The sequence below is a fragment of the Pseudorca crassidens genome, chromosome 5 (assembly GCF_039906515.1).
Source record: "Pseudorca crassidens isolate mPseCra1 chromosome 5, mPseCra1.hap1, whole genome shotgun sequence".
NCBI lineage: Eukaryota > Metazoa > Chordata > Mammalia > Artiodactyla > Delphinidae > Pseudorca > Pseudorca crassidens.
This window is the reverse complement of record NC_090300.1, coordinates 51,105,245-51,130,415: the sequence shown is the minus strand read 5'-3', so window position 1 is coordinate 51,130,415 and position 25,171 is coordinate 51,105,245. Positions and strand designations below refer to the sequence as shown.

At 37.0% G+C, this 25,171-nt stretch overlaps 1 protein-coding gene across 2 annotated transcripts in view; it reads left to right on the top strand.

Moving 5' to 3' along the window:
* SERPINI2 (serpin family I member 2) overlaps positions 1–24,033 on the top strand; it is a 30,041-nt gene extending 6,008 nt beyond the window's left edge. The window contains exons 3-9 of one of the 2 annotated variants that reach the window (XR_010943339.1): positions 2,141–2,371; positions 4,171–4,365; positions 4,446–4,638; positions 12,650–12,747; positions 16,663–16,802; positions 19,805–19,894; positions 23,833–23,960. Coding sequence is in view for 1 of the 2 variants with exons in the window: in XM_067737227.1 (XP_067593328.1) it covers positions 2,141–2,371; positions 4,171–4,365; positions 4,446–4,638; positions 12,650–12,747; positions 16,663–16,749; positions 19,805–19,894; positions 23,833–23,909 (971 nt within the window). In the remaining variant the exon portion in view is untranslated. Of the gene's footprint in view, positions 1–2,140; positions 2,372–4,170; positions 4,366–4,445; positions 4,639–12,649; positions 12,748–16,662; positions 16,803–19,804; positions 19,895–23,832 lie in introns of both variants that reach the window. The other variant, XM_067737227.1, reaches the window with a different exon arrangement.
* The last annotated feature ends 1,138 nt before the right edge of the window (positions 24,034–25,171 follow it).

Genomic DNA, 25,171 nt, shown 5'->3' with positions numbered 1-25,171 from the left:
TGACTGCCTTTGTTTTCATCTTTGGATCTCTCACATTGTACACATGGTTGGTCTTTGGGCTTTTAACAGCAGGAGAAGTAAACATGTACTAAATTTTAGAACATTTTTTTGGAGGTCTGGTACAACCAAACCAAAAGTCACATTCACTCCATGACTGGTAGGTTTTCCATGGCTCTATTTTAGGAAATGAAATAAACTTATTCTCATTGCTTACTAGGAGCCATGGATATGTATTCTTTTTGATCTGTGCTAAAAGAAACTATTAATCTGTAAATTAAATCAAATGTATAAGGCAGATAACTTTATATTCTCCAAACTTGTGCTACTGGTGACATTTTTTCATTGACTTCTGAGTCCAGTGATTTATCAAAGGGCAGCTGACTGTCAAACAGTCTTAGACCTTAAGTACATGACATAAATTTATTTGCTCTGACAAATGAGTTGGAACTATTTTTTTCTCCCCCTCTCCTTTTTTCCCCATTCCTTTAAAGATGTTCATAAATTACAAACTTCTGAAAATTGGTTTCAAATTCTGCCACTTTATTTCTGACCTTACTTAATTCTTTTGGAGAAGCTCTATGCCTTCCCTCAGAAAGTCTTCTTTGTAGGCTCTCAGCTGTTGAGATATTCTCTCAGCTTCCAATAGCAAGAAATGATTGCATCTGAAATCATTGTATAAACAAGTAAAATAGATTAACATTCTTCCTTATGTAAGGAATTCCTGGGTTGTAAAGAATTGTTGATATTCTTCATATCCAATCATATGGAAGTAAGTTTTTGTAACTAAAATTGTTTATGTCTGTGTCTATATCGCCACAAATGGAGAATCATGGAGTTTGAAATATGATGCAATATACCTTCCAAGCCTGCTCTATGGTTATGTAGGTTGTATCTGCACAAGAGCACCAGGACAAAGAGGCAAGTGGGGACTGAAATGTAGTCTCCACTCAGCTGGACAAGGTATGGGCATGCAGCCTACCACCACCACTCAGTGAGGGCATGAGTTCTTATTTGCGCAAAAATGCCCTGTGGACTGCTAGCTCTCTGACAAAAGGTTTACACACACACTTACACACCTTATTTCCAATAGACACCTCATAGCAAATTCCTCTCAGTCTTTATTTTCCCTCTTTATTCAATGGACATCTCCCAATGATGAACCATTTGTGTTTTCTTCAATAGAGATTAATTGCATGCAATCAACTTTTAAGTTATGAAAGCGGTATATTCAGTATTTAACTCAAAATAAACAAAGGCTCTGAAGGAACCTTGGATTTGAAATGCAGTTCCCAGATTCAACAGTTGAGTTCCAGAATTAAGCCAGAAAGGAATGAAAAATATTGGTGCCCTCTGGTAATAAATAGGAAGCCACTGAGTAAAGATCAGAGCTGAATTCTCTCACAGCACATACAGCTTCCTGAAAACATGGTGGTCAGAACGACCCAGTGATAAATAAGTAATGGGCCAACAGTGATTAGTAGCTGACTCTGACAGACTCATTTGGCTAGTGGTTATATTTGGAATGGTTAAAGATTTTTATTGTTCACAAAGACAGCCAAAGTATATAGATTCATGAACCTGAAGAAATAGGTAATTTTGATTCTTATGCATCTCCAGAGATAATTATAGGGGTACCTCATAAATTTCAAAACTTGGACAGGCACAGTTGCTCATAAGAGAGCAAATCTTTCTTAAGCTGAAATAAAAGTAGTAGTGAAAAGGATTGCTCATCACTGTCTTAGCCCCCATCAGCATTCATTAGTATTCCTCTTTCATAAATATTGCATGTTATGCAAAGAATGAGATTCTAAGGATACCTTTCCAACAACTAAGAATGAGCTAAATTTGATTATAAAGAGGGAGTTTCCTTCAGCCTGTTTAAATGCATATTCTTGTTTTTGACAAACTTCAAATTTACATGGACATTTTTGTTTCCTGTATGAGAGCTGATTTCTCTACAAAATGCATATTCCACAGGAGATAAATGCTTAAAATATTTATACTAACTTATAAAGGATCGTTAGTTATACCTAAGGGTGCAAAAACTGGTGATATGAATCAGAGTGTTTAGAAGCAAAGATGAGAAGCTGTTGTTCTTATGTTGTTCAATATGTCAGTATACATTATAATTATTTTTTAGGAGAAGAATTTTCTGTGCTGAAGTCATTTTTCTCTGCCATCTCAGAGAAAAAACAAGAATTTACATTTAATCTTGCCAATGCCCTCTACCTTCAAGAAGGATTCACTGTGAAAGAACAGTATCTCCATGGCAACAAGGAATTTTTTCAGAGTGCCATAAAACTGGTGGATTTTCAGAATGCAAAAGCTTGTGCAGAGACAATAAGTACCTGGGTAGAAAGCAAAACAGATGGTAAAGTTTCCTATTTTCATAAAGTCATTATTTGCCATTGTATTCATGGTTTTTAATATCCTAAAGCAAAGAATGGTTGAATATTTTCCTATTAAATTATGGTTCAGAGGGATCAAATCTCCTATTTTGCTCTCCTGTTATTCAAATTAATACTAAATTGTAAAACAGAGAGAAATTGTAAGCTGCTTTGAAAGGTATACAGATTATTATTTTTTGTTTGAGAGAGACACCTATTTGTAGAATTCTTGATGGAAGAATTTTAATAATAATTTTTGTTTAAGTATAGGATTTTTAAGTATGGCAGCAGGAATAATATCTTTGGCCAGGTAAAACTTAGATCTGTCCATCTCAGATGCCTTCTTTCCCACATATACTGTAAATAATTAACTCATGTTAGTTGGATGTGTTAATGTTTCATAATAAATATTGATAGTTCTGTCATAAAGTTGTAATCTAAACTTTAAGTGTAAGCTGGCAAAAATTCCAAAGGTGCTACTGAGTGACATAGTAGAACACAAGATGAAACTCATACAGATGTGAGTTCAAATTCTGCAGGTTCTACACTATGCTCCATTTAAAATGAGGATACTATTAAAACATTTCAGGATTATTGGAAGGTTAAAAAAAATGTATGTGAAGTGAACAGCATATATCAGGTCCTCAATTAATAGTAGCTTGTTTCTTTGTTCATTCGTTCTGTTACAAAAAGCTGTGATGTGTAAGACGCCACTATATTTTTCATGGGGAGCCTCCCATGGGGAAGCATAAGTTGAAAATATGAGATGGGTGCTGCAAGCAGTGTTCACAGGAAAGTCCTATTATTGGGATACACAATGATACGCATCCCTAGACAGCTCCATGGCACCTAATCATTGTTGACTCACAGCTTGGAAATACTCATTGGACATAGAAATAGGAGACTGGTTTTTTATTTTTATTTATTTTAAATTAATTAATTAATTTATTTTTGGCTGCGTTGGGTCTTCGTTGCTATGTGCGGGCTTTCCCTAGTTGCGGCGAGCGGGGGCTACTCTTCCTTGCGGTGTGTGGGCTTCTCATTGCAGTGGCTTCTCTTGTTGTGGGGGAACCGGCTCTAGGCGCTCAGGCTTCAGTAGTCATGGCATGCGGGCTCAGTAGTTGTGGCTGGCGGGCTCTAGAGTGCAGGCTCAGTAGTTGCGGCGCACGGGCTTAGTTGCTCCGCGGCATGTGGGATCTTCCCGGACTAGGGATCAAACCCACATCCCCTGCATTGGCAGGCAGATTCTTAACCACTGCACCATCAGGGAAGTCCAGGAGACTGGTTTTTTAAAAGAGGAAAATCATACTAGCAACCTTATTCTTGTCTTCTCCCAATGGTCAGTGGCTGCAGTTGCAAGAGTGGAGAATTTGAGTGAACCATTAATGTATTAATTCTGATTGACCTGCTGAAGAACCTTGAAATAAAGTTTAAAAATTACCAACAAATATGCAGGAAGAGATACTTAGGTTTTGTTCTTTCTGTCTGAAAAACAATTTACACAAATAATCTCACTAACGAGAGGCCATTACTAGGTCTGTCCAAATTTGCCTAAGACAATCCTGTACCTCCTGTTTCCTAGTGAAATCCTGTTTGTACCTGTTTCTAAGTGAAATATTTAATAAAGCCCCCCTTTGTTGTCAAAATTGCCAAGTTTAAATGATAAAGCACCCTGTTTTTAATTGATTAGCAAAATAAATTTTTGTTTTAATTCTATTTCAAGCAGTTCCTTTGAATAACTATTGCATATTTCTTCCCACCTCTTCCTCTATTCCTTTCACAGGAAAAATTAAAGACATATTTTCAGGGGAAGAATTTGGCCCTCTGACTCGGCTTGTTTTGGTGAACGCTATTTATTTCAAGGGGGATTGGAAACAGAAATTTAGAAAAGAAGACACAAGGCTGATGGATTTCACTCAGAAATATGGTGCAGCAGTCGAAATTCCGATGATGAAGACTCTTCTGAGAACAAAATATGGTAATATGAACAAAATCACACTCTAAAGCACTATTTTGGGAATTGCCAAGTATATTAATATTTTATTTTCTCTGTTCCAGGTTATTTTTCTGAGTCTTCCATGAACTACCAGGTTTTAGAATTACCTTACAAAGGTGATGAGTTCAGTTTAATTATCATACTTCCTGCAGAAGATGTGAACATAGAAGAAATGGAAAAGCTAATTACTGCTCATCAAATCCTGCAGTGGTTCTCTGAGATGCAAGAAGAGGAAGTGGAAATAAGCCTCCCTAGGTTGGTAATGTCATTTTATCATTCTTTTTCTTATGTTTTCACTTATAGAGGGACTTGAATAGCCGGCTGAAAGATAGCCAATGCTCAAAAAGTCTATTGACAAACATAAAAAGAAAACAACCCGTTTGGAGTTGTTACTCTACTCTATGGTTACAAAGGCAGGTTGAACATTGCCAGCATTGCTTTGCCATGACAAGGATGGAATTTAAGTACTCAGTATTCTCTGAAAGAGATGAAGAAATGTAAGTCTTCAAAACAGAATGCTGGGATTAAAGGGAATTATTATTCTTTTTATTATACAAACTTATCTTTCTCTAACTTGTTTTTCCTGATTGGAATTTAAAATATTTTGTCTTCTATTGTGTTTAAGGAAAATATAATCCCCAAGACTCTTGCGATACTCTACAATTAAAAGATATGTAAAAGTGCCTTTGACAGATAGTGCTGTAAGAGTCATTAAAATATAAAATATAAATCCTAGGGTCATTTTTTATTATTGGGGTATATATATTTATATACATATTTAAAATTTTTTTATTTTTACACAATTTTAAAAGTTACTTTCCATTTATAGCTATTATGAAATATTGGGGTCATTTCAGATAGTTTATACAAAATGGAAATCACAAAGGTATATCTCAGGAAGCCATAATTATAAACACTAATTTTTTGATATCCTGGTTCCTGGAGACAAGAGAAACTTCAGAGAGTAAGGGGTGCCCAAATAAATCACACTCTACCTGAACTTCTAAAAAGAGACAGGTGTCTAATAGATTATTTTCTGTCCCTTCATTTCTAAACTTTTCTTCAAACACTCATCAAGGCCTTCCTGGCCCTCCACCTCTCCACCCTCTTGACTTTCCCACTTAGCCGGGATCCAGCCAGTTATTTCAATTGTACTCTCACCAAACGTTTTAAATATTTCTGTCACCTTGTCTTTGTCCTTCTGTAGTTCTCTCCTCAGCAAGGTACTCCTGCTTCCCAACTACTGATTTTGTTAAGCAAAACTCTCCAAATCAGTCACTCTGGTCTCCCTGAGGCTGGAGCTTAGTAGTCTTTCTCTTCAGAGAACTTTCTCTTCTAACACCTCACCAAGACTTTACCTCTGCTCTCCAGGCACTGCTTCATGTTCATTCTCTTACTCTCAATGTATGTCTCAACTACCTGTTCCTTAAAGAAAACATATTAGCGTGCAAACTCACCTCTCTACCCTTCGCGTCAAAAATTGTGTACATTTTTGCTAAACTTCTCTTCCTCTGTCTTCCTTGATATCCTGGAGAAAGAGGTATCCTATGATTCCCTCACCCTAACTCTGGGCTCTGGATCCAAATATTTTTAACCATCCCCTTTTTCTTGAAAACCCTTCTTTCTTTAACCCCTATGGCATTACTTACTTCTATTTATTTTTCTCTCTTTCTGTGAAATTTTCTTCTCCCTGACTTATACCTTTTTTCCTTCTGTCCCCAGATAATATTTACCAGACTTTCATTTTCAGAAATTTCCTCTTCTTCTCTCTTTTATTTGTTCCTTACTATTCATGTCTCTAATATCGACTCTCTCTTTCCAATCTCTCTTCCAGTTCTCTACCATCTGTAAATCTCTACTTGGATGTTATTCAGTCTTTCAAAGAGTATTTCTTTTAGCTCCTACTATGTGCCAAACACCAGGGATATAATGGTGTATGTGATAGATAGTTTACCTATTGATCATAGAAATAATCATTTTTGGAATTGGTTACTTTCAAATTTACTTCTCTCTCTCTTTTCCCTTTGGAAAGATTAATATTTGGGGTCACACACAAAAATACCCCTGAGTTTGAGAACTGTCTGTGCTATGTACTAGTAGTGGGGTCTTAGGAGAGTCACTTAATGTCCTGAGTTGTGGTTTTATTAGTACAAAATGGGGATAATGGTACCTATAACTAAGGTATCTTCATCTTCATTAGCCTAGGTAACAAATGCCTAGATAATAATGTATAAGTTCCAAACTGAATTGACAATAGGAAATACAGGCATTTTCAGAATTCCCTTCTCCAACATTTTAGGAATCCCAGCAGGAATGGTTCACAGTCCACAAATCTGCCTAGACTACTGTAGTCTGGACAGCTTTTCCAAACTGCTTGGCCCTGTTATCAGCCACTCCAAACTGTAGCCACACTTCTCATACAACTTCTCCCATAGTGTGGACACAGACTTTGCTTTTAATTTGCCCAGGAACAACTGTTATGTGTTGAATTATGAGCTCTGCAAATTCGTATGTTGAAATGCTAACTCCCACTACCTCAGGATGTGGCCTTATTTGGAGATAGAGTCTTTGTAGAGGTAATCAAATTAAAGAGAAGTCATTAGAGTGGCCCTAATCCAGTATGGATGGAGTCCTTATATAAAGGAGGAATTTGGATACAAAGATACACAGGGAGGGAAGATGATGTGAAGAGACATAGGGAGAAGATGGCCATCTACAAACCAAGGTGAGAGGCCTGGAACAGATCTTTCCCTCACAGCTCTCAGAGGGAACCAATGCTGCAGACACCTTGATTTTGGACTTCTAAACTCCAGAACTGTGAGACAATACATTTCTGTTATTTAAGCCATATAGTTTGTGGTAATTTGTTAAGGTAGCCCTTGGCAAGCTACTACAAGTAAGAGCAACTTCAATGTTTAACCAAACTTTACTGAAATCTAATAATAAAAAGGGCTTACAAGGTGAAAGGAAATTTAAAACCAGGTTTCAGGGATGAGTATTCCTGGAATGTAGGTCATTTCTTGTACCAGGGAGTCTTCCCCTGTCCATTATTATCCTTAGCCTGCCATTGTCATGGTGCCAGGGCCCACTCACCCAAAAGGGGTGTCTTTCCCATCTCCATCCTACCCAGCATCCAGAGTCCTCCAACTTTTCCTAGCATAAAATGAAGGTAACACAGATTTTCTTCCATCTCCTCTAAGGCCAGATTCCTAGTTGTAATAGGAATCTATAACAGTAGATTTCAACCCTTACTGAAAACAGCGTCTTCATATGGGGTAGAATAGATTCCACTCTCATCATCTCAAACTTCTCCATCTCCATCCCAGGGGTTCTATTTGCATTAAAAAAGCTCACTACATTGCTTTTCCCAAACAAATGAAGAACTTGCCTTAAAAGGTGAAATCGAATCTTCAGTTATATGGAAGCAGAAACATTAGTTGGTAGTTGTACCACCTTTTCCAAACAAATTCCAAACAATGTTATCACAACATTGTTTATTTTGAAAAAATACAGAAATAATGTAAAAGTTCAACAGTAAACGAATTTTAAGAAAAGTGTGGTAGAATGTAACCTAGCCAATAACAATGATAGGTATGGAGGCTGTGATAATGAGAAAAAATTATGGTATATTTTAATAGAAAAAAAACTGGATTAAAAAATTTTTACAATGATTACAGCTATGTAAAGAAACAAATCTACAGAAAGAAACAAAGGAAATTTACCAAAATGTTAACATTAGTTGTAATAGGGTTATGGCATTATGAACATTTTGTTTTTCCTTTTCTATATTTTCTATTTCTTTCTCCTCCCTGCTTGCCTGCCAAATAGAAAAGATAATACATGAGAATGAGTTAGGAGCTTGCTTTTCTAGATAGCTGCTGAGGTGTAGAAAATGTAAACCTACTAAGGTACTGGGTTCACTTGACCAAATAATGCAATCTAAAGATTGTGCAAAGTCCTGGGGGGCCCCATTGCCATTTTCTGGGTGCAATTCTTCATCCACAGACTCAGAACATGGCCCTGTCTGTGTGTGGTGGTGGTGAGGGGTGGGTCTGATGTCTACCTGATGTCTCTCTCCTGCACTATCCCATGTGATTTAGAGGTTCTAGCACTGGATTAGCCGATGCTATCCGACCTCAACAACCGAAAGGGAAGAGAGAAGTGTTTAGGATGTTTGGAATAATCCCAGGAAATCTAGTTCTAAGAGATTCCCCCAGAGACCAGCTCATTTCTAGGCAGGGGGGTGGGACTGAATAAGAAGTCAGGATTCCCTTGGGAATTGGTGGTTTGTTAGCTCAGTGGCCTTTGTCTTTGGCGGGCTTTGTTCTGTTCTTTGATCAGTACCCCTGCTTAACCTCAGGATGTTGTATGCAATGTAATTAGCAAGTTGGTAGATCCCACTGAGCAAAGCCATTTGCTCCTACAAGGAAGCATCTCTGGGAAGTTCTCTACTGACTGTGAGTGCTATTTTGCACAATTATTGAGACACACTCAGAAGGGGTATGTACAGTGGTGAAGAACATGATCTTAGAGTCTGACAGTTCTGGATTTAAATCCCAGCTCCACCTCTGAGCAACTATTTAGGCTTGGGAAAGTTACTTAAATTTTCACACCCTCAGCTTCCACATCTGCAAATCGATAATACTACTCTGTACCTCATAAAGTCATTTAAAGGATTAAATGATATAATATATGTAAAAAGCTTAGTATAGTTCCAAGCAGTCAGTAATGGTAGCTAATTACGATTATTAGCTGCTGTAACTATTTGTATTTCAAAATACTACTCTTTTATTTTATTTTTAAATGTTTTTTTTATTGTGGTAAAAGTCACACAATATAAAACATACTATTTTAACCATATCTAACTGCACAGTTCAGTGGCACTAAGTACATTCACATTGTTGTGCAACTCTCACCATCATCCATCTCCCAAATTTTTCACCTTCCTAAACTGAAACTCTGTCCCCTTTAAACACTAACTCCCCACTCCCCCTCTCCCCTGCCCCCCCACCCCGCCCCCTGGCATCAACCAGTGTACTTTCTGACTCTATGAATTTGACTATTCTAGGTACCTCAAATAAGTGGAATCAAACAGTATTTGTCTGCACCTAATGTATATTTGAATGCATTTTTCAGGTTAACTTAATATATGTCCTGCAAACAGATTGTACCTTTTTTTTCCCCCCTGTGCTATACAGTAGGCACTCACCAGCCAACTACTTCATGCATAGTAGTGTATATACGTCAATCCCAAACAAACAGCTTTGGATCTCTAAGTGTGTGAATGTGAACTGTGTGTGGGTGAGAGAAAGTGACCTCAGGGAAAATGAGGCTGGGTGTGAGAATAGATAAGTCATGACCAGCTGCAATGATGATTCTAAATGTTCTTTCACTTTAGCCTATCAAACACTGATACAAATTGGAATCCAAGTTTACATTAAGCATTGTCCAGATATGTTTCCTATGTGACAGAAAGCATTTTTAATTCAGCCCTTGAGGCCAATGGAATATTTCACACATACACACACACACACACACACACACACACACACACACAAGTGACCAGAAACTACTATGTACTCACATAATAGTCCAAGCCCACCACTGTCAAGGATTGTGTTATATTTTTATCCTTGTGGGCAGCCCTAAGACTTGGTTGTTTCTAAGCCTGAACCCTCCAAAGATGACTCAAGCCCACTGTATCAAAAGTGGAATTCCAAACAATAAGGACAGGAACCTTGAGGGAAATCAGTTGAAGACATTTTGTCATTAAACAAGAGTCCTGGGTATAAAGAAGAAAGGGACAACACCAATCCACAGTAGGGCCTGCAGACCAGGAGTGACTCCTTCTTCAAACAGAAATTCTGAACTGGGGCTTCCCTGGTGGCGCAGTGGTAGAGAGTCTGCCTGCCGATGCAGGGGACATGAGTTCGTGCCCCCTGCTGGGCCCGTGAGCCAAGGCCGCTGAGCCTACGCGTCCGGAGCCTGTTGCTTCGCAACGGGAGAGGCCACAACAGTGAGAGGCCGGCGTACCGCAAAAAAAAAAAAAAAAAAAAAAGAAATTCGGAATTGTGTTCCTTCGTTTTCTGCAGCTTTAACCTGTGTGAGACCCCTTTAAGCACAATGGTAGCCTGTGGCAGTAAATTGCTGCCTTTTAAGGAGGCAGATAATGTTTACAGATGCTAAAACATTCATTTCATCATTGGTTGGTCATTGTCTATCCAGTCCTTTTGCTACTCATTCTTTTACCTTTAGCTGTATTTTTTTTTGACAATTTTAAAGGAGAGTCAAGGAAAAGAGGAAATGAACCACATCTAGAATAAATATTAAGATCCACAAAATTTGGAAGAGGGACACAATTAACACTACACATATTGTATTGATCGAGATTACGATTTTGGATTATATTTAGATTAGAAGGCAGTGGAAGTTAGCACATTAGCTCTGACTGGGAAGGGACCTGCATACTTCACACCTGGCTATTCATGGCTCCAATAATTATGGCTAATTAGAAATCGGCCATAGATTATACTTTTATTAAATGGTTGAATGGGTTTCTATCACTGTAGGTTTCATTGGACTATGTTATGAGAAAGACTGTTACTTAAGTGACTCTCTGGTATGATTAGACCTTATTAGAGGTTGTAATAAGTCTTGCAGTATTCTTGTCATTAATCCAAAATCATTGCACTATTATACTAAAAATAGCCAAATTATGGGTGGACTAGAGCATTGTTCCTCAACCTTTTAGAAGCCCATACTCCATTCAGTATAAAAAAAAGTGTGGTAATGAAAATAGAAAAAAAGAACAACCCCAAAGCCTCAAAGCCATCATGCTGCATATTATCTTTCTTAGCAGGAAGTTAAAAGGAAGAAGTTGAAAATGATTGGCATAAAACAAGTTATTTTCATTATCAGTAGGTTTTAATGTGCATGTTGAGTTGTGCCCATCTCCAGTTAGCTAGGGTTCTGAATGAATAAACATCTTCCAAAAGGGCATAATATTTTACCAAGAAATAATTTAGGGCCAGTAAATTATTGCCACAGCATGTTCCTTGTTTGGAAGAACTATAATTAAGAAGCTTGTTCAGTATTTGGCAATTAAAACAATGATCTAATTAGACTGATTGCACAAGCTAATTTCTAGCCCCAGATGTGGGCCTACCTGTTAGCTAAGCAAGGATCCTGTGCTTGGGCAATCGTGTCTGCATCCAAACCAGAGAGCACGCGGGCAAAGGCCCAGCTAGGGCACAGACAGAGCTCCTTGGGCAGGAGCTGTCCTGGGATTTCCCTGAGGCAGGAAATATACGTAGCCCCCTGTTGGAGGACTTTAGACTCTTTTCTTTCAGAAACAAATTCTCCAACCTGGTTGTAAAATGTAAATGGATTCTTTTAGCATCTCTAAAGCCAGTAAGTACTAGCTTCTTTCCGCCCCCCCCCCCCCGCCCCCCTTATTATTGAAATAGGAAAGCGAGGGTCACTGATTGCTGTTGACTTGGAATCAAAGAAGATCAGTACCTGAGAGAATCTTTGAGATTCTTTGGTGAAGCTCCCTCTTCAGGCAAATGGAGGCTTGGAGACTTGCGTAGAATCTGGAGTCCTAACTTAGGGCCCTGAATTAGAAGTGTTGGCCAGCTTTTTTTTTTTCCTATAATTTTTACTTTATTGGAAAGGAATTTAGTTCCCTTTCAATCTTTTACCTGTAAAATACAGGGCTTTGGGGAAAGATGTTAGGTGTGTCTGTAAACTGAAGGAAGTCACATCAACTGTGACAATGGATGGGAAGGCTCATAGGTTACTAATGCCCCCTCTCTGTACCTCAGTAGCCAACAATCTTCTTTAAGGACCGTTGGCTTCTGTTTCCGGCTCATAGTCTCTTGGATGCCTGCCAGGAACCATCATTGATGATGTGAAAAATCTGAGTGTGTATAGTTGCTGGAGGGAAGCTTTACATTTCTAGCGAAGAAGCAAATAATTGAAAACTTAGCTAGAATTCACCGTTTTGTTAGGTGTTACTTCAAAAACTAGAGTATTTGCTTCTCCCTTCCCAGCCAACCATTTATCTGGGAAACAAGTTATTAGCAACTCAGAACTGCTCAGTGGAGCTGGGGAAAAATGGTGTGAAAAGTGAGGAAACGTAACTGGGATAATGAAAACAAAATATTTCACAATAAAATCTCTTCCAAGTCATCCATTTTATAAAAATCATTTTGATAGAAAATGTGTACAGTGTTCCAAAAATTTTCCTCTTCATTTTTTAAAACAGATTTAAAGTAGAACAAAAATTAGACTTCAAAGAAGCTTTGTATTCATTGAATATAACTGAGATATTTAGTGCTGGCTGTGACCTTTCTGGAATAACAGGTAATATGGAAAATTATTCTTATATTATCATGTAAATATGTTTTCTTAGTAATGATGTTAACTGACTGATCTTAAAACTGAGAGAGCATTTGGCCCCAGAAGATACATGCACAGAGAATAAATGTCATAGTCATGTCAAGCTGTCTGTAAACAAGCACTCTATTTTGCACTTAAGTAGTTTTGCTTAATGAAAGTCAGACAGCATTATAGAATGTTAGATAACTTCTAACCACGCTTACAGTGAGACTGTGTAGGAAAAGTATTATATGGGCTTTTATTCCAGCCCTGTTTGGATTTCCTTATCTGAATAATGGGAATTACAACTTTGAGGCTCTCATCTAAGCAGAGCTAATAAAACTTTTATAAACCAATTAGCAAATGTTAATTCGGTAATATTAGAGGCCATGAAATAGACATCCACAAGCTGCTGGATGATGAACACAATCTAGAAATTGTAATGCTGCCGTTTGTAGATTTAGCTTGAGACTGACAACATATCTGAGGAGAGGGAGCTTTTATGCTAACTGGCACCTGGGAAATTGTGTACAGTTAAGACACTTACTTACACAACAAAGCCTAAGACAGTCTTTAATTTTTCTCATCCTGGCAGTACCCACTAGTTCAAAAATAACTAAAGAGAAAAAAAATGGATGAAGAGGGCCAATATGTCCTAAGTTATCTACGCTTTTTTAAATTCAGTCTTCTGTTTTATATATTTAAAGAAAAACACACAACAGTCCTAATGATACAAGCTTGTCTGTCTGATGGGGTTGGATATCATAACCCAGCTTTATTGTGTATTCCTATATAACATTTGGGCTTTGGAGAGGTATTCATTAATTTATGCACTCATCAATTATGTGAGTAAATGAATAGAATGAATGAATTTTCCTGGCGGAGGAGGTGGGTGGGGTACACAGGTGACATAGCTGTTCATTATCACCTTCACGCATGATTTAGCTGCTGTTCTCACGCTGCCAGATAGATCTGACTTCTCTGACAATTTCATCAGCATCAGGAATGAGACAGTCAAAATTAAATACTGCAACAGGATGCTATCTAAGTGTGTCTTGGAATGCAGACACCTCACCAACTTGAAATAAACCAAGCCATTTTTTAAATACCTCTTCCCCTTAGATTTCTTTCTGGCTTCGGAAGCTCACTTGCTATATCTCAGACTTTCAAACAGCCACTCACTCTTTAAATTCCCAGCAATTTGTGACTTCTATAAAATCTCCTTTTACAAGAAGATTTATCAAGAAAATACCTCCAAAATGCTTTATAAAAGAATTTGTGCAAGAGAATAACCCTGAACAGAAAAGAATAAATGTCCAACATATTTTGCTCTGAGTTGCCTATTTGAGTTGTTTTAACTACTTTGATTCTTTGGTTCTGTCTTATTGCCTGAAATAGAACAACCACGGTCAAGACTGGCACTATTTCTGGTCTTCAGGAGAATAGTGAATTAATTCCCTGCCATCCCTACTTACAATTTATAAGTAGACGATAAACATTTGCTAAAGGCTACTGTGAACCAGTCCAATGCTAGTGCTGTGTGATAGTTACACAAAAGAGACACTATCTTATACTCATGTCATTCACAAGTTTTGAATGAAATGTTTTCAAAAGAGTTATTTTGGAAACTTTACGATGAATATTTGACTTCTAACTGTTATTACTTCTTGTGTCACCTTTGGTAAAATATTTAACCTTTCTGAACTTCAACTTTCTAATCTATTAAATGAGATAATATATCCTAGTGGTGGAAAAAAAGAATATATGTAAATCACCTTGTTCAACATCTATTATATAGTGGACACTCAGTAAATGTTAAATACAAAAAAAAAAGTGAGTAAATGGGCACATTAATATTTACTTGCACATCTTCTAGCAAAGCTATTGAAAGTTTCTTGTCCTCTTAACTTGACAAAGACATACTTGGAATTTTCACAGGAAATTAAGGGAAAGAATTATTGCAAAGATGTAGAAACCAGTGAGTTTATGAAGTTCAGATCCCTTGTTCTAATCTATCATCTCCCAAGTCCTGTTCTTTTTCCAAGACCGGGCCCCCTCTTTGTAAGATGGAATACAGAAGACCAAATTGCTCAGTCTAATGGCCAGGGAGTCACTTGGTCTGGTGCCAGTGCTAAACCGCATGCGTGAAATTCTTCACTCCACCCCAACCTGCTTTTCGGTCTTCATTCTTTGCATGAGTCCCTTGGTCATCTACTCTGTGCTCTATATGTGAATCCCATCTTATTCCAGGCAGTTGTGGGAAAAGAACAGGCTTATTTGCATGATCTTAAAAAACCACAGTCCTGCATTTTAGTTAACGCACACTAATGATGTGGATGCCCCCTTTTCTCCATCTTACATGTTTCTATCACTAGACATAGCCTTATCCATTGATTGATTTATTTGGTAAGTATTTATTGAAAGCCAACTATGTGCCAGGCAGTTTTCTAGAGTTGAATGAAATCTACACATTCCCTCTTCTAATGAAGTTTACATCTGTTAGGGCAGATGGACAATTAATAAGTAATTAATTAATTAAATGGTGAGGTGATAGATGTTATGGATTAACTAAAATAGAGTCATGGGATAAAGAGATTTAGATCAGATAAGAGCAGAATTAGACATGGTGAGAAGGGACAATTGCTTTGAGGAAGTGTCATTTTGCTGAGACCTAAGTAACAAGGGAGCCAATCAGGGAAAGTTCTGGGAAAAGGGATTTTCAGCAGACGGAGAGGTGGGGCTAAAGTCTTGATGCTTGACCTTGTAGCTGGAGCTACTGGACCCGGAGAGGAGGGTAGTAGATGAGGATGAGAGGTAATCAGGGGCCCAGACAGAGTCATTACAAGCAGTTTGGAGTTATTTTTAGGAAGCCATTTTTTATGCAAATAACCCTTTGATGACGTCTCTCTATCTTGCCTGAGGGGATTTACTTCTCTGTAAGCTGTCAGAGCTGGTTCCCCTTGACTAAATTATTTCTTCATGAATCCTTCTAAATTCGGTCGTCTTGGTGGAGTCCACCTGCATCACATCAGCTTTCTCTCTCATGAGGGACAAAGCTCCTTTCTCTTCAAGTTTCAAGGCTCGCTTCCTTTCCTCACCCTTTCGCCACCACTGAACTCACGACCACCTTTCCGTTGTCTCTCTGAGGAACACTATCAGATCTATCTGGTCTGGACACAGGGGGGTGGCAGGTGGCTTCTGAACTCATGGTTTCACTCCCCCTTCTCAAGGAGACTCTTCACAGGTCACTATACCAGAAACGCTTCACACATACATCAGTTCCACCAAGGGGAGGAGAGGGGCCTTCTCTCTCAGCTTGTTTCCACTGCAGAACAAAACGTTATTAAGACGCTATGTTACACTAGAAATTTGACAGGTTTTAAAGCATAGCTCTGAAGCTATTTTGTAACAGATGACACAAAAGCTCTTTAGACTTTTATCGCCTCATCAGTCTTGAAGGAAAGTAAATTTTGTTCTAAACTCAGATCAAAACCCAATATGGAATTTAAAAGGCAAGTTGGCTTTGAGGTCGAAGACATAGGGTGGGATTAATTCAAATCTGTAAAGCCTTTTTCATCTTGCTTGTAGATCATGACTAAGGCAGGCAAAACCCTTTGTCCATTCAAATATTTCACTTAGTGGGGTACCTGATTTGAGGCTTATCGCCTTCTATCTTTATCTTTTATATCTGAGCTAAACTTGGTCTCTCCATATCTTCTCTACATCATCTCTGCAAGAGCTAAACCTAAACCACATTTATCTCTAGCAAATTAACTAACTTGGAAAGAGTTTGGAATTTTTTCCTTTTCTTTGTTCATTTGAAAATGTAATTCACCTGGGATCCAATAAGTAATAGCCCGGAGTTTTAACCCTTCAATGCACTTTCATATTTTCCTACAGATTCCTCTGAGGTGTATGTTTCCCAAGTCATGCAACAAGTTTTCTTTGAGATAAACGAAGATGGCAGTGAAGCTGCAACATCAACCGGTAGGACAAATGATGTCACAGCAAGCCATGAGGAAGGACTGGAGGAAATGAGCGTGAGGATGCTGCCACTTTGTGGTCCTCTGATCTGCTTTTCTCCTCCTGCTGTCCAGTACACTGAAGGAAGGGAAAAATGGCTATAGAAGCTATTTATGCATCTGTGCGGCTGGAGCTTAAGGCAAAAGGAAAGGGAAGGGACTTGATTACGAGTTGAGGCTCATCTACTGATATCTACTTATTTGTCAATTGGATTACCTGCCCATTAGCAGATAGGACCCGTGGAGAAAACTGTAGGCTCAAACCTGAAATCATGATTGCTCAGGAATGTTCACTCGTAAGAAATTGTATTAATTTCATTCTTCCTTTGCACTCTTAGTCCCTACTTTTCTAATGTGACTCTTGTTATCTCTATGGCAATGGCTCTCGAACTTAGCTGCACATTAGAGTCAGCTGAAAAGCTTTTAAAAATTCTGTGCCCAGACCGCACCCCAAAATAATTAGATCGGTATCTCTGCGGATGAGATTCAGCCTTCAGTATTTTCTTACCTTTCCCTAAGTGATAACAATGTGAATCCCAGTTTGAGAAACACTGCTGTCCAGTGACTTGGAGCCTATCCTTGCAACTGCGAGTGTAATGCATAGACCAGCAGCATCAGTGCCCCTTGGGAACTAATTAGAAATGCAGAACCTCAGGCTCAACTCCAGACCTACTAATCCAGCATCAGCATTTTCCGAGGTCTCTTGGTGACTTGTGTGCATATTACAGCCTGAGAACCACTTCTATGATATATTTCCTTGAACAAATGATATATTTCCTTGAACATTTTGAATAGTATCTGTGCTGCGTAAAAGTAATACTCAAAAAATAATTGGAGAAAAGCCTTAAATTCAATTAGAAATGGAAGGGCAACTTTAATGAATTCCTCATAAGTCTATTTTAATTCTTCAGACCATGACTTTAACCTGTATGTAAAAGATATGCATCCTTTAAATAGTCATATTGATAAATTTATATCCACATTATTAATTTCTTGATTAATTTATAATGCTATGTAATGGCGATGGATTTTGACATCTGGGTGGGGCACACTGGACTCCCACTACTGTTTTGTCATCTCCTGAAGGACTTTGCATTACTGTGCTCAAGGAACTTAGATTGGAGGGGATGAGCTATTACAATCCTTGGAGAAATCAAAGGTGGCTTTGGGATGAAGTTGCTAGTTCAAGTAGACAAATTTTCCACTTGCTTTTACACAGAATTGGAAGAGTCCTTATAGACCATTGTCTGAACCTCTCATTTTGTCGGTGAAGAAACAGGCACACGTGTGACGTGGTCTGCCTAAGGTCATGCTAATAATAGACAGTAGGGTTTGGACTGAAATCAGGTTCCCTTACTTCAAGTTCAGAACTCTTTCTGCTATCACCTGATGCCTCTTGTTTTAAGTGTAGAGCTCTCTAAGAGGATGTAACCATCATTAAGGGATCAGCAGTGACCCTGATGTATCACACTTAAATAGTTAGTGTGAGTATTTTGACTTTCAGGCATCTACTCAATGGATGCTTAGGAACAAAAGAACTCAAGTATTCGCCCAAATGAGAATGGGCGTGATCCTGACTATGCTTTTCTGTATTATCTCATTAATTCAGACATGTGTCTATATTCACTGGTCATTTGGTTACCATAGCCCTGTTATTTCAGGTAGGAGAATGCCATGCGTTTATGATTACTAAGGTTATTTTGGATTGTGCAGGGGATCAGAATACACCACCCCGAAATATGCCATTTTTGCAGAAGAGTTATTTTGAGCTGAGGCAGTTGAGAAACAGCAGATACAAAAAGAGCTCTCTACCCTCCTCCTACATGTCTAAAATCAGGGCATAGATTTCCCTTGTGGAGGTATCTCCCTTCTTGTCTTCCATGCCAAGAGAAGGACCCTTTGGCATAGGAGATGAAAGTGGGCACTGATGTAAGTCTGCATAAGAAAACCTTACTAAATAATCCTTATATACCATTAATTTTCCCCATACATTTACCTTCCCACAGTTTACCACCCCTTGACACTCAAACCCCTTTTCCTTTGTGTAGTCACTTCTCCACAATTTACCACTTTTTGTTAAAATGATATAACCCCTTCTTTGGGTATTCACTTCTTTTCTGTGAAGCTCCTGTGTGGATACAAAATAAAACCATTGATTTTGTTCATCTGTCTTTTGTCAGTGTAATTTGCACACCCCAGTTACAAACAAAAAGCGTAGAGGGATAGTTTTTTCCTTCTCTACCTTTGTTTTTCAATTCTGATCACGTGTTGCATTTTAAAAACCGTTTTCGTAGGTCTGAAAAAATTATACAAAATTATTACATTACTGGTAAATAAAACATCTGAATTGAGTGCAGAAATACTTAATCTAGAAAGAAAAACAATCCAGCCATTTAAATTTATCCACTCTGAAATACTGATAAATGCCACAATGGAGAAGCATGATACAAATTATTATAGTAAATAATTGTCAAGGCAGCAAACTTCTAATATCATAATAAAAATCCCATACACATTCACAGCGCAAATCCTAAAAGTTCTGAGCTCACAGAATAATTTTGGAAAAGTTAAAAAAAATAAATTTGAAGTCAGATGTGATTACTACAAGCCTGGAGAATAGAAATAAAGTACAAACATACCTGGTTAGGAATTAGGAGTTGAAAAATTATGAGATAAATCATATAATGCAAATAAAAAGTGAGCAGAAAGTTACTGCTTAACAGATGAAATTTTCAACTGCTTTCACTAAACTGAAACAAGTTTTGGTTTTCTTCTTCATTGAGCATAAATGTGAAGTTAGCATTATTCAGTGAGTAATCCAATATTTATTCTTCTGATCTTTGATCTTTACATTTATTCCAAATTTCTTTGTATTTAGAAAATGGTTATTTTTCCACATGTTAATTTCTCAAACAAAATGACCTTTTCTGTCTCCAAAAAATAGTACGGATATTATGGATATATTTCTTTACTGATCTTTTAATGTGCACATCTAAATAACTGTTGTCTCTATTTCATAGGCATACACGTCCCTGTGATCATGAGTCTGCCTCGAAACCAATTTATAGCAAACCATCCGTTTCTGTTTATTCTGAAGAATAACCCAACAGGTACCTTTTTGAGAATTCCCTGGAGGGACTGCTTAAGTTAAATAGACTTAGTCCTAGATGCTAATCTCAGTCTATACATCTGAGATCATTTGTTATTTCAATTTATTGAATTTAATTTTTTTCAAAATTTTTTTAGTGTCTATTTCTTGAGTGCTTGTTCTGTACCAAGCATTGTGTGTTAAGAGATGACAGTTACCTAAAATAGAGCAATAGTAGTGATAGCTGCCGAGATAGTTACTATATGTGCTGGTGATTTTAAATACCAATCTCGACAGCTAACACCATTCCAATAAGTTAGATATTTGATGAATAAAGACATAGATGCTCAGAGAGAGGTTGTGTAGTTTGTCTAAGGTCATACAACTGAAAAGTGGCATAGTGAGAATAAGACATTTTTGTTTCAGAAGTCAACTCTTCTTTCAATGATGCCACTGTGGGAGTGGAAATTGGAAGTTGCACGGTTGTGAAAGGTTTCCTAGGTAGATTCTAAAAGAATAAGTGACTAGCTATAGGCTCTGAGTGGGATGGAGGAGTCAAATATTATTCCAAATCTGCAATCTGGGCAATTGTGAAAGATAATACACAAAAGGTAGGGGCACAAAAGGTAGGGGTAGTAGTCGATTGGACTGGCGTTAGACACGATGGCAACGTAAATGTAGATTGTCCGAGTAGATGTTTTTGCAATTTCTCTTATGAGAAAGAGAGGCCAGAAATGTGGATACAGTGAGGAAACTTTCTTTAAGTGTATATTTAGGACTTCTCAGGAGTCATAACGCCATGTGAGGACTCTAAACCAGGGGAAAATAGATGATATCTTATTCATTTCTTTATCCAGCCCAGTATTTGGCAAAGTGCCTTGCACTTAATATCAGTGCCCCTAGAGATTGAAGGTTTGGACTTGGGGTTCAAGTCCCAGCTTAATGAACTAATAGTTGTAAGACAAGTCACATACTTTCTAAACCTTATTTTCCCCACCTCCTATTTGAACATAATATTAGTACTTATAGAGTTAAATAAAAGAATATATGAAACCTGTGACACTGCCTGGCACATAGTGTTCATTGTGAATACATCAATAAATGTAAATGAGTGAACGACTGAATAAATGAAGGAAGAAAAATGGAAATTTTCTCTATATAAATTGTTTTACGTGGAGAAGAGACAGAGTTAATTTCAGAATCTGAATCTGTTAGATTAACTAGCAATACTGATATTATTGGTTCCCTAAGGGATATATCAGTCACTTTTTTTAAGTTCCATGAAACTAATGCTGAATGACCTTTCTAAAAGTTATATCTTGGAAACAATGGGACAGTTTCAGATTTGCTGAGATTGTATTAACACAACTTCAATTCTAGTAGTGGACGTCAGTGTTACGAGATATTCTGAGTATGTCATTTGATCTATACATCTTTAACCTTAGGGTAACTCTAACTTCTTGCCATCAGTGTGTAACTACTGAGTATGGAGAACAGAAAGAAATGAAGCTCATTGGGCATTAATACACTGGGAAATAATGGTGTTTAGCATAATGATGTTTTACTCTTTATTTTCCAAGTTGATGACTATGGACATGTAATAGCTATCAGTTAAACAGCAGTGAAAATTCAAAACCCAAAATAATTCACTTATTTATTTATTTATGATAATAATTAACTATCAGACCCTTAATGGCTATTTCCACTGTTTTATGATCTCTATTGTAATGAGACTTTCTAAACTAGGGTTACTCCCTTAAAGTATTGTTTAAAATGAATGGTCACTCATTTATTGGAGGCTGTAAATTGTTGCCATATAAAATGTAGAATGGGTTATTACCTTAAGACAATACACATTCAGTGATTTATTTATTTTTCGTCTCACAAATGAACTGAAGAAATCATTGGGATTAATGAAGCTGGTGATTTAGCATGGTGTAGTAAACTACTAAATGGCTTAATGATTTATATAAAATATATTCATTTGACAATTTCTGGAGTATGAGGGTGAATAAGTTTAGATTTAGTACAACCAATTTTACCTCAATTTTAAATTTTGTTTTGGTCAAACAATCCTCTTATGCAAAATCCATACATTACTTGTATTTTCCTATCAGTATTTGACTTCCTATCATATATATTTCAGTATATTCATCCAAACCTCTTACCAAGCCAAACTTCTAGGGAAATGAAGAACAATTTTTCTTCTTTTAGGCTGCGGGTATAGGCCAGCGTTAGAGACTTTCAGAAGAAAATTGTCAAAGATGCTACATGAAATGTGCCATTTCTCAGAAAGTAGTGAATCATGGTTTTGAAACTGACAGTACTCCATACATAATAAAAAAATGTTGTGTTTATAAATTTTTCAGGTCGTGGGTTGAAGGGAGAAGCAGACTGCAGGGTATTCACTAAGAAATCTTTTTATCTAGGTCATTAGCTTTGGTTATGCTATTGTATTTTTACATTATGAAGTAAAAACTGCTTCCATCTGATGGAGATGTTTTATAACTATATTGATTAAATATGAGGGACACTTTTTAAGAAGTGGGCATGAAAAGAAATGTGGAAACAACAATGATTTCTGCTTCAGCCTGCCTGTGAGTCCACTGTGACTATGTCAAGGAAGATTTCACTAATCTGTCCAATTTAGTACTGAGTAGATTGGTGATTGCATGAAGACTCTACTCAAAATGTGGTTCTCTTGGTCAAAAAAACAGATTAAAAAGGCTGGGACAAATGGCTTTTATGTAATGTCCTACACTTCTCAGTGTTTAAAACTTTAAACTATTAACTTCAATGTATGAGGTTAGTTGCTATGAAAGTTACTCGAAAAATTCCCCAAGCAAGCAATTCTGATAAGCATTTTAATGCCATAGAATTATAAAGACACAAGAGTTACTACTGATTCCTATTGTGGCTAAATGTAGTATACATCCTGAGGAAGTTATTTATGTATCTCTCTCTATCTGAAAAATAGAGTATTTGTTTTCTTGTGTTTTGGGAATTATTCTGAGAATTTTGAGGCAAAGTATTATTAATTATAATCATAAAAAGAAAAAATCTGCTAGAGTTTATGTCTATTTCCATGTTATTGACTCTTCTAAGACTGTGTCTGTCTTTGGACTGAACAGTAAGGAGTTAATGAAAAAGTGTTCTTCCTTTCTATTTCATTTCTGCCATTGTTATTTCAAATACATGTAAGCTTTAACATTATGTAAAATTTTATTTTATCACTTTTGAAATAAACCTTTATTACATATGACTTTAAGGGACATAACTCAAGGCAACGCTTGACATAGAGCCACTTCCCTTACCCTAGTTGAAAAGAAAGGTGAATGCATTTTAACATATTTATTTCTGTCTTGTCCTCTAGTTCTTAGTTCCTTTTCACTTGCACACACAGAATGGCTGGAAATAGATGTTTACGTGTTTACATTTATGCTTTATACTATATCACCGGTGAGGATTTGAAAGCACTAGAGATGTGAAAATATTGTCTTTAGCAGTAAGCTTTGATTCAGAGCTGAAGGAAGAGATGTGAGAAGCTGCACTTTTAACCCCAGTAGTTTATATTACATGCATAAAGAGATGACTGCTAATACCTTAAATTTAAAATGCGTCCATGCTCATGACCATTTTATTATTCTAAGTTTGCCTGACTGAGTCTCTATATTTAGAAGAACACCTCTCTGTCACTTTATTTTTGCTTTCCTTTATGAAAAACAGGACTAATGCATTTTCCATGACAAGCTGTTGTGGGTGTTAATTTACTTCATAAATTATCAGAAAATGATTAATAATGATATAATTATCTATTTTAGACAAAGGAGTGGGTTTTGCTATTAGACATTGCTTATTTACCATATAGAGAAAAAAAGACAATGATTTGTTAAAATATTAAGAAATATTATTGTCATTTTTTTCTCCAGAAATTCCGAAAGTTTTTTTTTCTTTTCCTAGATTCAATTTTGTTTATGGGAAGGGTGACAAATCCTGACACCCAGAAGATGAAGGCAAGAGATTTGGATTCACTGTGAATGAAAATCACAGCCTCAGAATATGGAAAATAGTTGATTGTCAAAATATCATCAAATATTTTCTATATATCTTTTTCTGTTTTAAACTGTGCCTTTATTAATCTGTATTCATAAATAAATGAAATTATGCATTAAATGTTTTTGTTCTTTCTGTATTTTTATAGAGTATACATGAATCAAAAGTAGTGAACTTACATAAGATATTAATATTAATATGGTAGAACAATCCATCTAAGATAGCTTAGATATCAGCTTCCTGTCTTAGGTATCAAAGTCTGTATTCTTTTTTTTTTTTTTTTTTTTTGCGGTTGTGGCTTCTCCCGTTGTGGAGCACAGGCTCCGGACGCACAGGCTCAGCAGCCATGGCTCACGGGCCCAGCCGCTCCGCGGCATGTGGGATCTTCCCGGACCGGGGCACGAACCCGTGTCCCCTGCATCGGCAGGCGGACTCGCAACCACTGCGCCACCAGGGAAGCCCTGTCAGAGCACTTTTTCCTCCTGCCATTCCTTTTTTTTCTGGCTCCTTGTTTGATCATCTCTAAATCTGAAGCCTAAAATTCAAGAGGTCAAAAGTCTAGTTTCTTTCTCTTTTTGATGCCTCAAGTCACCACCTTGATGGCATATAATATAAAGGAAATGAAAGATGATATATAGTTTCACTGCCTAACGTTATATTTTTGGCTTGTCACCTCAATTCTCTGGAACTTCAATGTCCTCACCTGTACAGTGAAAAGTTGGACAAATCCTATTTAAGTCCTTTTCCCAAAGTCCTATGTTTGTAAATCTTCTCAACAAAGATACATTTGGAAAAATGTCTTTTGAGTCAATATTGTCTATAAGCAGTGTTTTTTCATAAAATAAAACAAAACAAAAATCCAGGATGTATCTCTCAGTAGAATTTTGATCCATGACATTATCTTTAACTATTTACAGTTGTTTCTTTTTAAAGAAATAGTTCATTGGAGTATAATTGATTTACAATGTTGTTTTAGTTTCAGGTGTACAGCAAAGTGATTCAGTTATACATATACATATATCAACTCTTTTTCGGATCTTTTCTCATATAGGTTATAAAAAATGATACAGTTGTTTCTTCATAAATTTGAGATTTAATTTTTAAAAATAGAACGCACATAAAACAATTTTACCATTGTGGCAGAGACCCCTATCTAGTGAAGACTTTTGAGCGTGGTTTTGAGGTGCAGAGATGTTGCTGGGCAGTGGCAGCCTAGCTGAGGACTTCATTTCTCCTACCATTGCAT